A 13,128-nucleotide genomic window follows, 5' to 3' on the forward strand; every position below is an offset into this window, starting at 1 on the left:
GCACGTTCTGTTCTGGTCTGGATTACGCCTTTGAAGTCGGCGATTCGATGGGGCTTCCAGAAGAAGCTCCACCACGGCGGAGTCGGCGACCAGCTGTCGGAGCACGATGACGTCTTGCTCCCATTTCCGGGGTAACTTCTAACTTCTGGGCGAGTGACCTCACAGCCATTACGGAGCATCAGTGAAGTGTGGTCCATTCAGTGTGAGGTTTTTTAAAAAAAAAAGGAAAAGAAAAACAAAAGAAAAACAAAAAAAGGATCTCGATGTTGACATGTGAAGCCAGGTCTCCGTGTTTTCTGACGCTTGGCCGGGTTCGAAGCAGTTCTCCTGGGCAGTCTGGATCGGTGTGTGTGTGTGTGGCCTGATACTCCTCAGTCGACGCGTCAACGCTCGGGAGATTTTCACACGCGATCCTTTCCGCTCTGGATGCGACGACGAAATTCAACAAAAGCTCTTACTAAATCATGACGCTGATGAACGGGGGTGTGTAATTGCAGGAATGGAGTAGAAAACCTTGGTGGCTCGTATTGGGGCTGTTTCTGCGCCGGGAGAGCGTTCCGGGGCCGATAATTTCTCGGAATCGGCAGTGAGTCACGCCCCCGGGAATGGGCCAAGCCGCCTCCTCAACCCCCCGATGGAGCCCGAGCTTCCCCCGGAACTCGCCCACCACCACGCAGCACCAAGGGGCCCTCCCCTGCAACCCCCCTTTTCCCCCTGACTGCTAGAGCTACGTGTGTACGATGTACTGTGTACTGCATACAGACAATGCTTTATTTCGATTGGCATCGAGAAGCATAACGAGCGTGCAGGAGGAGGGGTGGTGGTGGTGGTGGTGGTGGGGGGTCCTGCAGAACGACAAAGAGAACTGCACCTGGAGCCAGCAGATGATCGTACGATCGCGAAAAAGGCAATGAAAGAAAAAAATATTAAAAAAAATGAGCAGAAAAAAAAGCGAAAAGCTGAACGGCGGGCGGCGGAAAGGCACAGCCAGTCACGAGGCTGCGTTTCAATACGGGAGGCCCCCGGTGGCTTGGGTGCAGCGGGCCAATCAGCGGGCTGCTATTCCCCGAATGCGGTATGGCGGCCGTAACGGGTTTCGCGCGGGCTGGAAATTTTCGCTCGAAGTCGATTCGGAGCGCCGCAGCTCGATGGCCGATTTCATTGTTGCAGGCTGCAGCTATTAATTGATTTCATATTTTTTTTATAATTTTTATCTTTTGACTTCTTCTTCTTCTTCTTTTTCCTTCTTCTTTCTCTCCTAGACCAAGACGACTTTCTTTGAAGTGACATCTCGCTCCTCAAACACAGGACTCTCCTCTCTTGATTTTCTTCAGGGAGAATTTAAAAAGGAGAGTTGTTCTCGAGGTTGTGCCTCTCTGCCTCTTTCGCAGTGTTACTCGGATCAATCACGAAACAGGTCAAAAACTGCCCAACCGTCCACCACTCGACCGCCAGACAGACCCAGCGCTGTCTCAAGCCCTCTTTTCTTCTTAACCCCTACAACCCTTTCTTAGCCATTGTGTGCGCGTTCATTGACGGCTAAGGGTCGTCAGATGAACCTGCGATTTCAGAACTCCCCGAGTGCAGATGTGAGAAACCCCCCCGCCCCCCCAAAGCACAGTCCAGTACTATGAGCTGACCGCGCCCGCGTATGTGTGTGCATTGTAGAATCTCCTCTTCAATCTGGAGAGGAATCCAATTAGATAAATGGTTTTTAAGCCATTTACCCACCTCGCGCGTCAAACCTTCTCCAAAACCTTCGCCCATGGCTACGCTCAATCCGTAGTTGCGGCCTCTCAGTCCTCCTATGCATCCTCCGCCACCTCCTTAAACCAGATCACCTCCGTTCCCGGAAAGTTCACTCGCACTGCCCAGCTCCAGAGTGCTTTCCAGAATGCCTCCGGCTCCTCCTCGAGCGCCGGCGCAAAGGCCGGCCATGCAGCCTCGAACTACGCCTCCGCTGATTCCGGCCTAGCGGCCTACTTTGCAGCATGGCAGCTGGCGCAGCAGACCGGCGAAGATGGGGACTGGAAACAGTACCAGTTTACCCGGAGAATCGGCTGGAAGGCTGGTGCCAAGGAATCCAAGGAAGAGGAGAGTAAGCCCGAGAGGGAGTCGGCGGACGAACAGGATAGCGCTTCCTTGTCCCACTCCAGTCTGAATGACGGTCGAAGCGTGAGAAGCGTCGAAAGCGCCCCCGTCGACAAGGACGTCAGCGCCAGGGTCGACGAGGCCGTTGCTCGCGAGATCCAGCAGATCCAGGAAGCAGCGGAATTGACCGACTCGGCTTCCGTGGTTGATTCTGCTGAGCTCCTCGAATCCAAGGAGGCTACCAGCGCCGAGATCACCCCCGTAACTTCGGTCGAGGATGTTGCCCCTTCGCCCAAGGCTCCAAGAACCCCAAGGACCCCGGTTCGAGCCTTGAGATCCACACAGGCCACGAACGAGGAGTCTAACCGGATCGTCGAACTCGCCGCTGCCAGATCCTTCTCCCAAGTCCCCGTCGCTTTCGAGAAGCTGCTGAAAGATGGCGTGGTCCCGAGTATCGGGGCATATAACGCTCTCCTGCAGGCAGCCATTTACCTGCATTCCGACGTCTACCACGCCGTTCCCAAGGCCCTCGACATCTACTCCGACATGATCCGTCGAAATGTGATGCCAAACGAACAGACGTACCAGACACTGGTCCGTCTTCTATCTACCCGTGCCCTGGACTGCCAACACATGGTCCAAAATCTCGAACAAGCGCGAATTCGCTACGGAGGCATGGACGAACCTGGAAAGTCCCTCTTCCGATCAAGCGAGGTGGAGCATGAACTCTTGACTGAGGATCATTCTCTCTCCATCGCTCTGAAACTGTTTACGCTGGCCACTTCGCGCCACCACGGCATCGTCTTTTCGCTCGACATCTACCGCAGTCTCCTGACCGCGTGTGCGATGAAGGGCGAGGTTGACAAGATGATACAGATTTTCGCCCACATGGAGAAAAACAAGGTTGCTCCACATGCTGCTATGTTTCCCCCGATGATCGACGCCTTTGCTGCAGGCGGCGATCTGAAGAGCGCCGTTGAATGTTACAATGAATACAGGACCTTGGCCATCGCGGATGACAGCGGAGTCTTCGGTGTTGTCGACAGAAAAGACGGCGAAGTTTATGCCGCTGTGGTCAAAGCTTACATGAACTGCGGTAAAACCGATGGCGCTCTTCGATTTTTCGACAAGATCAGAACCTCCTTTGACGGAGTTGAGAACCGGGAGCAGAGACTCAAGGTTGTAGAAGATGTGATCGTGAAGGACGGCATGGTTCAGCACTCCATCAAGGCCGGCAATTTCGTTGAGGCCCTCAAGACTGCTCAGAACCGTCTTGGTGGAGAATCTCTACGATCCGCCGTTTTGAAAATCTGCGAGAGCGCAGCGGATGCGGGGGAGTCTGCCGTTGCTTCCGAAGCGTACGACCTCTTGTCTGCTGAGAAAACCGGCAGCGGCAGCAGCAGCCAAACCCCTGTCGTTGCCATGATGGCCATGCATATCCGACAGGGAGATCTTGTCTCGGCCAAATCCCAGTGGGCTATATTAGCTTCCAATGATCACGTCAACGCGGATCTCATTCAGCCGACGGCCATGTATGCCGTTGCACTTCTTCGGAGTGGTCAAACTGATGAAGGCCTCTCCCAAGCCCGCAACATGTTTGCCAAGATTAGGAATGCCTCTCCCAATAAACAAGGCCAACTCCGTGAAGAAATCGATGAGGCCATTGACCTCTTCGGTCGCGTCCTCATGCAATCGTCGCCTGTTCTTTCAGCTCATGCCGCCATGACTCTGATCTGGGCTATGGTCGAGAATGGTGGGCTGGTATCGCCGGTTGCAGAACACGCCATCGCCAGCCTCGGCCCCATGGAGATCTCCCAGCTCAGCGCCCACGATCTCAATCTCGCTCTTCAGGTCCAGGCAGGCATGCTCATCAATGGATCCCCGCTTTTTGACGCGGCGCATCCTGCCCGTTTCGCCCACATGCTTGAGCTGGCCATGTCCACTGGGCTGCCGTTCAATCACCACACGAAGCAGCTCTTAGACCAAGGCGTCTCTAAGGTCAGCGTTGCTCGTCCAGAGCTGTTGCGCAAATGGCAGCATTTCACACAGGGCTCCGCTAGACCGACATTTGTGTCGCCGCGGTATTCCCCCACCCAAAAGGTCTCCCCTGCCGTAAAGCCCACTCACCCTGAGGATTCATTTGATCCCTATGCTCATTCAACTGATTTCCGTGGTTCTTCCATGATTGCCGAAGAGCTTGAGAACACCCGTGGACGACCGGAAGATCATCTCAACACTGCAATGATCAAGTTCAGAAATATGCGTCGTATTGGCAGACATCCTCGATATATCACCTATGCCAAGCTCATCACCGCTGCTGCCAAGTGCGGACGTATGAATCTTGTCCACGAGATTTTGGGAATGGCTAGACATGATGTTCCTCTAATTCCACAGTACGGTGCGGTCAAGTACGGCTGGACCTCCATCCTCGATGCGATGGTCGCAGCCAGCCTAACCGCTGGAGAACGCGGTCTTGCTGCCAAATACCACCAAGAACTATTGAACATGGGCGCCGCACCTTCGGCGAACACTTTTGGTCTCTACATCACCACCTTGAAGGAGTCGACGAAAACATTCGACGAGGCAACGGAAGCCGTAAAAATCTTCCACCGGGCCATGTCTGAGGGAGTTGAACCCACGTCGTTTTTGTACAACGCGTTGATCGGGAAACTCGGTAAGGCTCGTCGCATCGATGACTGCCTTCTCTACTTTGCGGAGATGCGCGCCAATGGTGTCCGTCCGACAAGTGTCACGTATGGCACGATAGTCAACGCACTCTGCAGGGTCAGCGATGAACGTTTTGCTGAGGAGATGTTCGACGAGATGGAGTCGATGCCGAACTACAAGCCGCGACCGGCGCCTTATAATTCGCTCATCCAATACTTCCTCAATACAAAGCGTGATCGATTGAAGGTCCTGGCTTACTACGAACGGATGAAGTCAAAGAACATCGAACCAACGATGCATACGTACAAACTTCTCATCGATGCCTATGCTTCATTGGAGCCTGTTAATATGGAGGCTGCAGAGGGTGTCCTTGAGACCATCCGGTCCACTGGCCAGCAACCCGAAGGTGTGCACTTCGCGTCTTTGGTTCATGCCAAGGGATGCGTATTGCATGACATGGAAGGTGCCCGCAAAGTTTTCGACTCCGCGCTATCCAGCCGTGCCGTCAGGCCACAGGCATGTCTCTACCAGGCCCTCTTCGAAGCCATGGTCGCCAACCACAAGGTCACCGATACCCCCGCCCTTCTCGAGAGTATGACGAAGGCGGGTGTTGAAATGACACCGTACATCGCCAACACTCTGATTCACGGCTGGGCCACTGAGGGTAACGTGAACAACGCCAAGTCCGTGTACGAGAGTATCGGTATACAAAAGCGCGAACCCAGCACCTACGAAGCGATGACTCGGGCATTCTTAGCTGCCGAAGACCGCCAGAGTGCGTCTGCTGTTGTTCAGGAGATGCTCTCCCGCGGATATCCATCTGCTGTCGCCAGTAAAGTGGTCGAGCTCGTCAGCGGCGGCAACCCACCTACACCCGTCGGTGCATGATTGGAACTGGCTCTACTGGTGTTTTTTTCGGTCTCTACTGGAATGCGTCACTGTGGTTTGATTCGATATACACTCCAAATTTCGCATAGACACTTTTTAAATCGTGTTTTCGACCTACCTTTTTTTTTTTTTTTTAAGAAAAAAAGAAAGGAAGGAAAAAGATTTTATATATTTTTTTGTTTCGAAAAAGATATCCGGGTTCATTTTTGATTCAGCCCACAGCTTCTTTTCATTTCCTTTCCAGTGAGAGATATACATGCATTTTTCTTCTTTTCTTTTTCCTTGTCTAAAAAAAATTTTAAGATTGTTTTTTGCAGCATTCGGTACATAATCCATAGCGGATGGCGTTAACTTGGATGAAGATATCTTACTTTTTTTGATTTTATTATTTTCTCCTATGTTATTCGGCGGACTGGGTTCAATTTTCCAACATGGCTTGGGGACTTTGGCTTTTTCTTTTTTTTGCTATTCTATAGACACATCTCTACTCTCTTCTGGATCGAGGTACGAATGGGCTCATGATGTATTACCTTTTTTTGTTATGACGTTCATGTATCCTGGATCTTGGAAGGCTATATAATTGTGGCTTGGCGGCGATAGATATGCTGTCCTTGCTACGCTGGATATAGGAAGAAGAAAGAAGAAAATATGACATGGAAATATGTGTGAATCATGGGGTCCCCTGTAGGCATTGTCGATTCTGTTTGTTGATAAAAATGTAATAATACTCCGTTCCATGGGCTGATTTTCGGAACCGCTGAAAAAAGACTTCGTGGAAGGCCGGAAAACAAAACCAACGCAGATATCAGGCCATTTTACCTTTGTGTCATCTCCACGCCCATAACACTCTCTTTGGAGGCGTCTCGAAATTCTATGGTATTTTGCCTGCCGAGGATCGCCGAAGCGACGGTGGTTTCCGCGTACCATCGGCCGTTTGGGTTGCGCTTCGGCACCTTTGAATATCTGAGCCACCCGCCTCCATCGGCGTTACGACGACACGCTCGACCTGCTTTTCTTTCAGTGAAATTTCACAGATCATTGTTCTTCATGGTGCCATAGAATTAGTGAATGATATCTCCTCCATTTTCCATTCGCAAAAGGACTTGGGGCCTGGTCTCTCAATTGTCTCTTCTTCTACGAAAAGGCACCAAAGCTATGACTCGCGACAGCCCTCCGTTCGCGGGGGAGCATGCTGGCCATGACCACCACGAAACACACCCGCACCACCACCCAAAGAGGTTGATCTGTATGTCATTTTTTCAACTGTTGCCTAACATCCTCCTATAAATAAATCGCTGCTTCAAAGCCCCAATTGACCAACCATCCCTAGTTGCACCCGGCGACATCCAAGCACCCCTCTCCTCCCCCGCGGCCCCCACCATCACCATCGCAACACCACGCAGCACAATCGACCCCCAAACCGCAAAATATCATTCTGCCTCTCCCTTACCGCCTCACCTACCGGTCATCGACGATCCCACCCGCTCCGGAGCCTCAACTCCATCCACCAATGCCGCAGTCGTCTCCCGCGCCGCCCGCGCCCATCAATTCCTCACCAACCCACCCCTGACTTTCTCCCAGATCCATCCTACCAATCCGCTACATCAGTTCCACACCTGGTTCCGGGATGCTAGATTAGCGCCATCCTCCGCACCGGAGACGTGCACGCTGGCTACTGCGAGTATGCCTTCGGGCCGTGTGAGTGCTAGGATTGTATACCTGAAAGAGCTTGATGAGCGGGGGTGGGTTGTGTATAGTAACTGGGGCAGTCGGGCGGGAAAGGGAGGGCAGGTGTTTGGTACGGAGACGGGGATCGATGTTAATGGTGGGGAAGAAGAAGAAGTAGGGGAGGAAGGGAGTGTGATTCCTGACGATGGGCAGGGAAAGCTGGAGGGCAATCGATGGGCGGCGTTGACGTTCAATTGGCCCAGTGTGGAGAGGCAGGTTAGGGTTGAAGGGCTGATTGAAATGTTGAGCCGCGAGGAGAGCGAGACGTATTGGCGGGTTAGGGAGAGAGGGAGCCAGATTGGGGCGTGGGCGAGTCAGCAGAGTAAAGTGTTGTGGTCGACGGAGCCGAGGGATATGGAGGGTGTGGATGCTGTTCCTGGGGCTGCTAGCCGCCTTAAGGATATTAATTCTCAATCGGGAGAAGAGGATGATGGACGCTCTGTGCTGGAGAATCGGGTGAAAGAGATGGAGAAGAGGTTTGCGGATACCGAAGAGATTCCTCTCCCGCCGTTCTGGGGAGGGGTCAGGCTTGTGCCTGAGTCAGTGGAGTTCTGGCAGGGGAGGAAAAGTCGACTGCATGACCGCTTTCGGTACGTGAGGGTGCACGGGGAGAACGAGCATCTGGGAGAAGGTGACGAAAAGACGTTTAGATGGCGGATTCAGAGACTGTCGCCGTAGTGATGGCGGTCATGACGACGATGAGGATGAAGATGATAGACTTGGCTACGCGACATCTGCTCCTTCGGAGTACGACGTCGAAAAAGTACGATTTTAGACGACCTCTCATATATATATATTATAGCTTCAACGTTGTTTCTCGAAATAATTCCAGTCGCATATCGCGTTGCTCCGGCGGTGTTTTTTTGACGTTGACCCGGAAGTTGCGCTGAGCCCCCAACTCGCTCTCGCTGGCGACATCAAAGTCTTGGCGTGCGCAACTCCGGGTGCCAAGACCGGGTCGGGCTGAATCCCGGGCGGCGGCGGCGCTGAGGCGAGCCAAGTCCAGTCGTCGTGACGCACGCATAATCTGTCGGGCAGACGGACAATGAAACCAGCATGGTGCGGCAACGTCAAAGGCACACGTTGAATTGTGAGCAGCAAGCAGCTCAGGAGAAAACCGGTTCAGGGTGCGGAACTGGTATGTTGTTTTAAGCAATGCTCAATTCATCCATCTCCATGTGCCCTGGGCTATGAGATACCTTACCTGCTCTTACTACCAAAAACGCGTCGTGAGGCAGTGATAAAATCACCAAACAGGGATACGCTGCTAACTGTAGTTTTCCCGTGTGTGACCGTCCCCCGGAATCACAGGCCAGAAGAATTATCCTCCAACGAGGGAAAAGGAGTCCCAGCCGGCGAGATCAGATGAGAAAAGCATGGCCGCCATGTCGCAAAAGTGGCTAGTGCTCGCCCTTTCCAGCGGAACCTTTGCTGCTCTAAATGGGGTCTTCGCAAAGTTGTAAGTGTAATCTATTATCCATACACCAAAAATCAGACATTCGTAAACAGAGAACTAGGAATGTCAGATATCCTCTCACCTGAAGTTTTCAATGCCGCTAACGCTGTGACAAGGACAACTACCCAGCTCACAACCGACATATCACAGGGAATATCACGCTTTCTGTCGTTCTCAGCATCAATGGATATTGCTGTAGAGTATATTGTCCGAGCTGTATGCAATATCCCATCTGCCTTTCATCGGCATATACCTGGAATTCCCAGAGCCATCTCTGCTTGATATTCCTATTGGATGACCTCTCTAACACCTATGCTTCAGTTCTTCTTCGCCCTGAATGTTCTTTCAAATATAACAATGTGGGCTCTCTTCACTCGCGCCTTGACTGCCGCCAGCTCCTCAACACAGGTCACCATCACAAATACCACAGCTAACTTCCTCGTCACCGCCATTCTGGGTATGGTAGTTTTCCGGGAACGAGTGGCGCCGTTGTGGTGGCTTGGTGCAACCATCATGGCGACGGGATGTATCATTGTCGGACTGAGGGATGAAAAGGGAACGCCAAAAGATGGCAATGCGGTTGAGGACGAATTGGGAGGACGTAGGGGTGGCAGTTCGGATGATTTGATCGAGTTCCAAGACGAGGACTCCTCGCGACGAGAGTGAGATTCAATCCCGTATGAAATCTTATCTATTCGAACCAAAGAGCAAAGAAATGTACAGTAGATACATGACATACCCTGTAAGACAAGGTATCTTGATAGACTTATTGGATCTATTCTCTATCGACATCAAAATTATCGTCACATCCTTCTCCAAAACTACTTTCTTCACCTTCCGTCCTCCTATTCCTCCAATTCAACAATCCCATCAAATGTATCGACATCTTCCGTTCCATCGATAATATCGAATGAATTGTCTCTCGGTCTCCTACTCCCATCCTCAAACCTTTCTGAACGTCCACCACGTCTCCTCCAAAACGCAACCTTCCGAACGACCCATTGGATAATTTCCCACACCTTTTGCTCCACGAGCCCCTCCCCCTTCCCCCCATTTGCGGCAAGTCGATCGCTACTTGTCGCATTTGCATCCGCAAGCTCCTGATGTTCCACTTTAAACTGGTACTTCAAACAATCTTTCACCGTGACGAGTCCGGATAATCGACCGCGATGTTCAACGAGGATCATACGCGGACCCATCTTTTTAAATATTTCCATCACGGTTTCGAGGGCAAGACGCGGATGCACGGTTATTGGCGCAACGTCAACGTATGAACTGAAATCGATCGAGCGGACTCCGGAGGGTGTAGCTATGTCGTCAAACGTTTGAGGTGGTAGATGCTCCTCGACAGGCCGAGAGGAGGAAGGTGTGGCTATGGAAGAATCAAAGTATCGACCCGAAGATTGCGACAGGTTAGATGTCGATAAAGACGCGGAGGGCGTGGTTTGAAATGAGCTGGGTTGAGGGACGAATCGACATTTCGCCTCTGGCGAGAAGAGACGATCTTCTCTTTTAGCTCGATTGATGGCGTACTGAAATTCTGTGCGACCGATAAATCCCACCAACGTACGCGATGTTAGGTCTTCCACGATAGGGAAGCCTTGGAACTTGTTGTTTTCGAGTAGCCTCTCTGCTTTTCTGACGGGGAAATCAGTTGCAGGTAGGACAACGGGTTTATTGGTCATGGCATGAGAAACTGGAACATTAAAGATGTGTTCCTCTTTGCTGTCGAGGAAAGGAAACCCGTTAAACCAAATCATACGATCTGCAATGCCACCTCTCCCAAAACGATCGCTGACGGCCTTCGTCACTCCAACAACAATCTACTCATGTGTTTTAGTACGGATCGTACATTACTGCGTTCAACGGCAAGCTTACCATGGTAGGAAGAATATAAGTCAAGGCGCCCGTCAATTCAAACATGATAACCGTAACAGAGATTGTTAAGTGCATAATACCACTCAACGCTGCGCCGGCACCCAGGAACGCATACGTTCCTGGGGTTATGCACGGGACATCTGGCTCGCACGCGGCGAAGAATTTTGAGTGTGGGAACGATTCTTGTAGGGCTTGGACGAGTATTCCGACCATTCGCCCAAATGACGCCCCGATTGCCATCGATGGTACGAAAATGCCCGCTGGAACCTTGCATCCATATGATATGATCACAAAAAGAACCCGTAATACCGTTGCCATAAAGAGTGAGAACACCATCGACCACCGATGGGCAGCCCTAAGAATGTCAGTCTCAGAAATAATATCGGAATATCTTGAGTAAAGAGCGTCCTCACTGGCAGATCCCATTATAATCATGTTTTCCTTCACATTCACGGAATAGTATCTCCATCATTTCAGTCATCGTGATTCTCATGAACATGTTAGGATAGCAAACAAGAGCCGTCAGACCAGCCAGCACTGTGGCCTCGAGAATTGGATGGCGCGAGAGATGCTTCTTCCTGAACGCCTGCGCCCGTAGATTCCACTTCATAACAAATGCACCGTACAATCCTCCAAAAACGCCGAGTATCACAAAGAAAATAAGTTCAAAGAAGTGCCAAGTCCTCTCATATTTAACTTGGAACATAACCAATTGACCTGTTCTGAACGGGTTCATCGCCTGGAAGTAAGTTAGCATCAAAGATATCCGCGTTGGAAGGCTGGCTCGGCGATGGTACGTACCGCCAGAACACCGGTTGCCACTAAGGCGCAAAAATAACTCCTCCACAGCGTCTTCAGGGGAAAATGAGATGCCATTTCCTATGATCATAAGAATGACTTCTCCACACCACAGGAAGGCGCGCATCATACCTCCAATGAAAATAGAACGCCGCCTATGGGGCTTCCAAAGGCGACTGCTACACCGGCTGCAGACGTAGCCGTTAGGATTTCCCGGGTCTTAGCCGCATGCCTCTTATACTTGCTGAACCACCGAGAAATCACGTTTCCTGTGCATACGGCGATGTGGACGCTAGGTCCTTCTTTTCCCACTGAAAGGCCGGCGGCGATAGCCAAAGGCAGACCAATGGATTTGATCAACAATGTTCTCACCCCAAGAAATCCTTTCATGATAAATCCTGCAATGATAACCTTGATTTCTGATATTCCGGAACCGGCGGCGTAAGGGGCAATCGCGTCGACCAAAACTGCGCCGGAGGAGGCAAATAAGACCTAAGAGCACATAAGGATGACAACCATGCAAAGAGTCAAAGAGACCTTACAGCAAAGACGAAGTAAACAACGTAATTTATAGGCGGTAGCGTGCTCCATCTTTTCCATTCCGGACACTCTGCAAATAGTCTCAGTTAGATGGAGTCGCGGCAAAAGGTCCACTTAATCACACATACTTCCATTCTCTGCCTCCCAGCAGCAGAATGCTTCATTCAAATAGAATGCCGTAGTGCAGTATCCCAGCTTGACATCCGCCAACCATTCCGTCACAATATTCAGGAATCCGGCATTCAAGCCAATGGCCGCTCCAACAATAGTCACAACCAGCCAGGCCTGACCGGCATCATAAGCTTCGCTAACTTTCCGCCTCCAGCCAAACGCACCCTCTTTGTCCCAAAATCGAGCTCCTTGTTTCCTCCGCGCGCGCCGTCGGGCCTGTTCATGTACCGCATCCTGCACCCAATCGATTGTCGTAAAGTCCTCATATCTCTTGATCTCGCTGATTTCTTCGGTTATCGTAGGATTCTGCGAATGAAGTTCTCCCGCCACAGGCGTGACGGGCGTGATAGGTGTATTGGGTTCATGGTCGACCGTTGAGAGGAAAGAAAGGCCTGAGTGACGCTTGGCGGGGATTGAATGGGAGGAGGGGCGGCGGCGTGGAGCGGAATGGGAGGATATGTTGGGGTTCATCACACCGACGGAATGTGCATTCACTTTACCATCCTGCGGCGGCAGCTCACATTATTTGGTACTTGGATATCGATGTCACCGTGTCAAGCTCGCGTCGGTGATATTTAGGGTCGCCCTGCCCAGCCGCTTCTGGTGGAGGAACGCCGTCGGGGTGGTTGGGTTGATGCGCAACCGTTGGTATTTAGCGCGGCTTGACGGCTGCAGACGATAAATTGTTATAGAAGTACCGTAATCGAGGCCTGCGCCGGATCAAAGTCGTAAGAAGCTGTCAAAGATATACCGGTTGCCTGCGGAGTAAGGCATGCTGTCCATCGGCGAAGACGGAGAGGTTCGCGGCCAATCATCGAGATGTCGAAACTTAACCTTCTCAGCTCTCCAGATTTCCCAGTTACTTTTTGCCAGCCTTCGCAACGCCGTCCAATATCCTAGCTAGATTGCCA

General features: G+C 51.6%; 4 protein-coding genes across 4 annotated transcripts; 3 read left to right on the plus strand and 1 right to left on the minus strand.

Annotated features, from left to right (window-relative positions):
- Positions 1-1,707: 1,707 nt before the first annotated feature.
- On the plus strand, positions 1,708-5,777 carry D8B26_002400 (uncharacterized protein; the record flags this gene model as incomplete). The annotated part of the gene is made up of 1 exon (XM_066123818.1): positions 1,708-5,777. One exon carries the CDS (start codon positions 1,708-1,710, stop codon positions 5,644-5,646), a length of 3,939 nt encoding a protein of 1,312 aa, XP_065979893.1. The 3' UTR covers positions 5,647-5,777.
- Positions 5,778-6,714: 937 nt separating this feature from the next.
- D8B26_002401 (uncharacterized protein) lies at positions 6,715-8,052 on the plus strand (the record flags this gene model as incomplete). The annotated part of the gene is made up of 2 exons (XM_066123819.1): positions 6,715-6,892; positions 6,977-8,052. The coding sequence occupies 2 exons, from the start codon at positions 6,715-6,717 to the stop codon at positions 8,050-8,052; spliced, it is 1,254 nt and encodes a 417-aa protein (XP_065979894.1).
- A 378-nt stretch (positions 8,053-8,430) lies between these two features.
- Positions 8,431-9,560, plus strand: D8B26_002402 (uncharacterized protein; the record flags this gene model as incomplete). Its single annotated transcript, XM_066123820.1, has 4 exons — positions 8,431-8,512; positions 8,686-8,833; positions 8,947-9,046; positions 9,152-9,560. The coding sequence occupies 4 exons, from the start codon at positions 8,431-8,433 to the stop codon at positions 9,494-9,496; spliced, it is 675 nt and encodes a 224-aa protein (XP_065979895.1). The 3' UTR covers positions 9,497-9,560.
- Positions 9,561-9,675: 115 nt separating this feature from the next.
- GEF1 (glycerol ethanol, ferric requiring protein) lies at positions 9,676-12,932 on the minus strand (the record flags this gene model as incomplete). The annotated part of the gene is made up of 7 exons (XM_003066306.2): positions 12,175-12,932; positions 12,049-12,116; positions 11,639-11,998; positions 11,510-11,587; positions 11,122-11,447; positions 10,709-11,063; positions 9,676-10,653 (listed from the first exon to the last, which is right to left on the minus strand). The coding sequence occupies exons 1-7, from the start codon at positions 12,686-12,688 to the stop codon at positions 9,676-9,678; spliced, it is 2,679 nt and encodes an 892-aa protein (XP_003066352.2). The 5' UTR covers positions 12,689-12,932.
- Positions 12,933-13,128: the final 196 nt, after the last annotated feature.

The sequence above is a fragment of the Coccidioides posadasii genome, chromosome 1 (assembly GCF_018416015.2).
Source record: "Coccidioides posadasii str. Silveira chromosome 1, complete sequence".
Lineage (NCBI taxonomy): Eukaryota > Fungi > Ascomycota > Eurotiomycetes > Onygenales > Onygenaceae > Coccidioides > Coccidioides posadasii.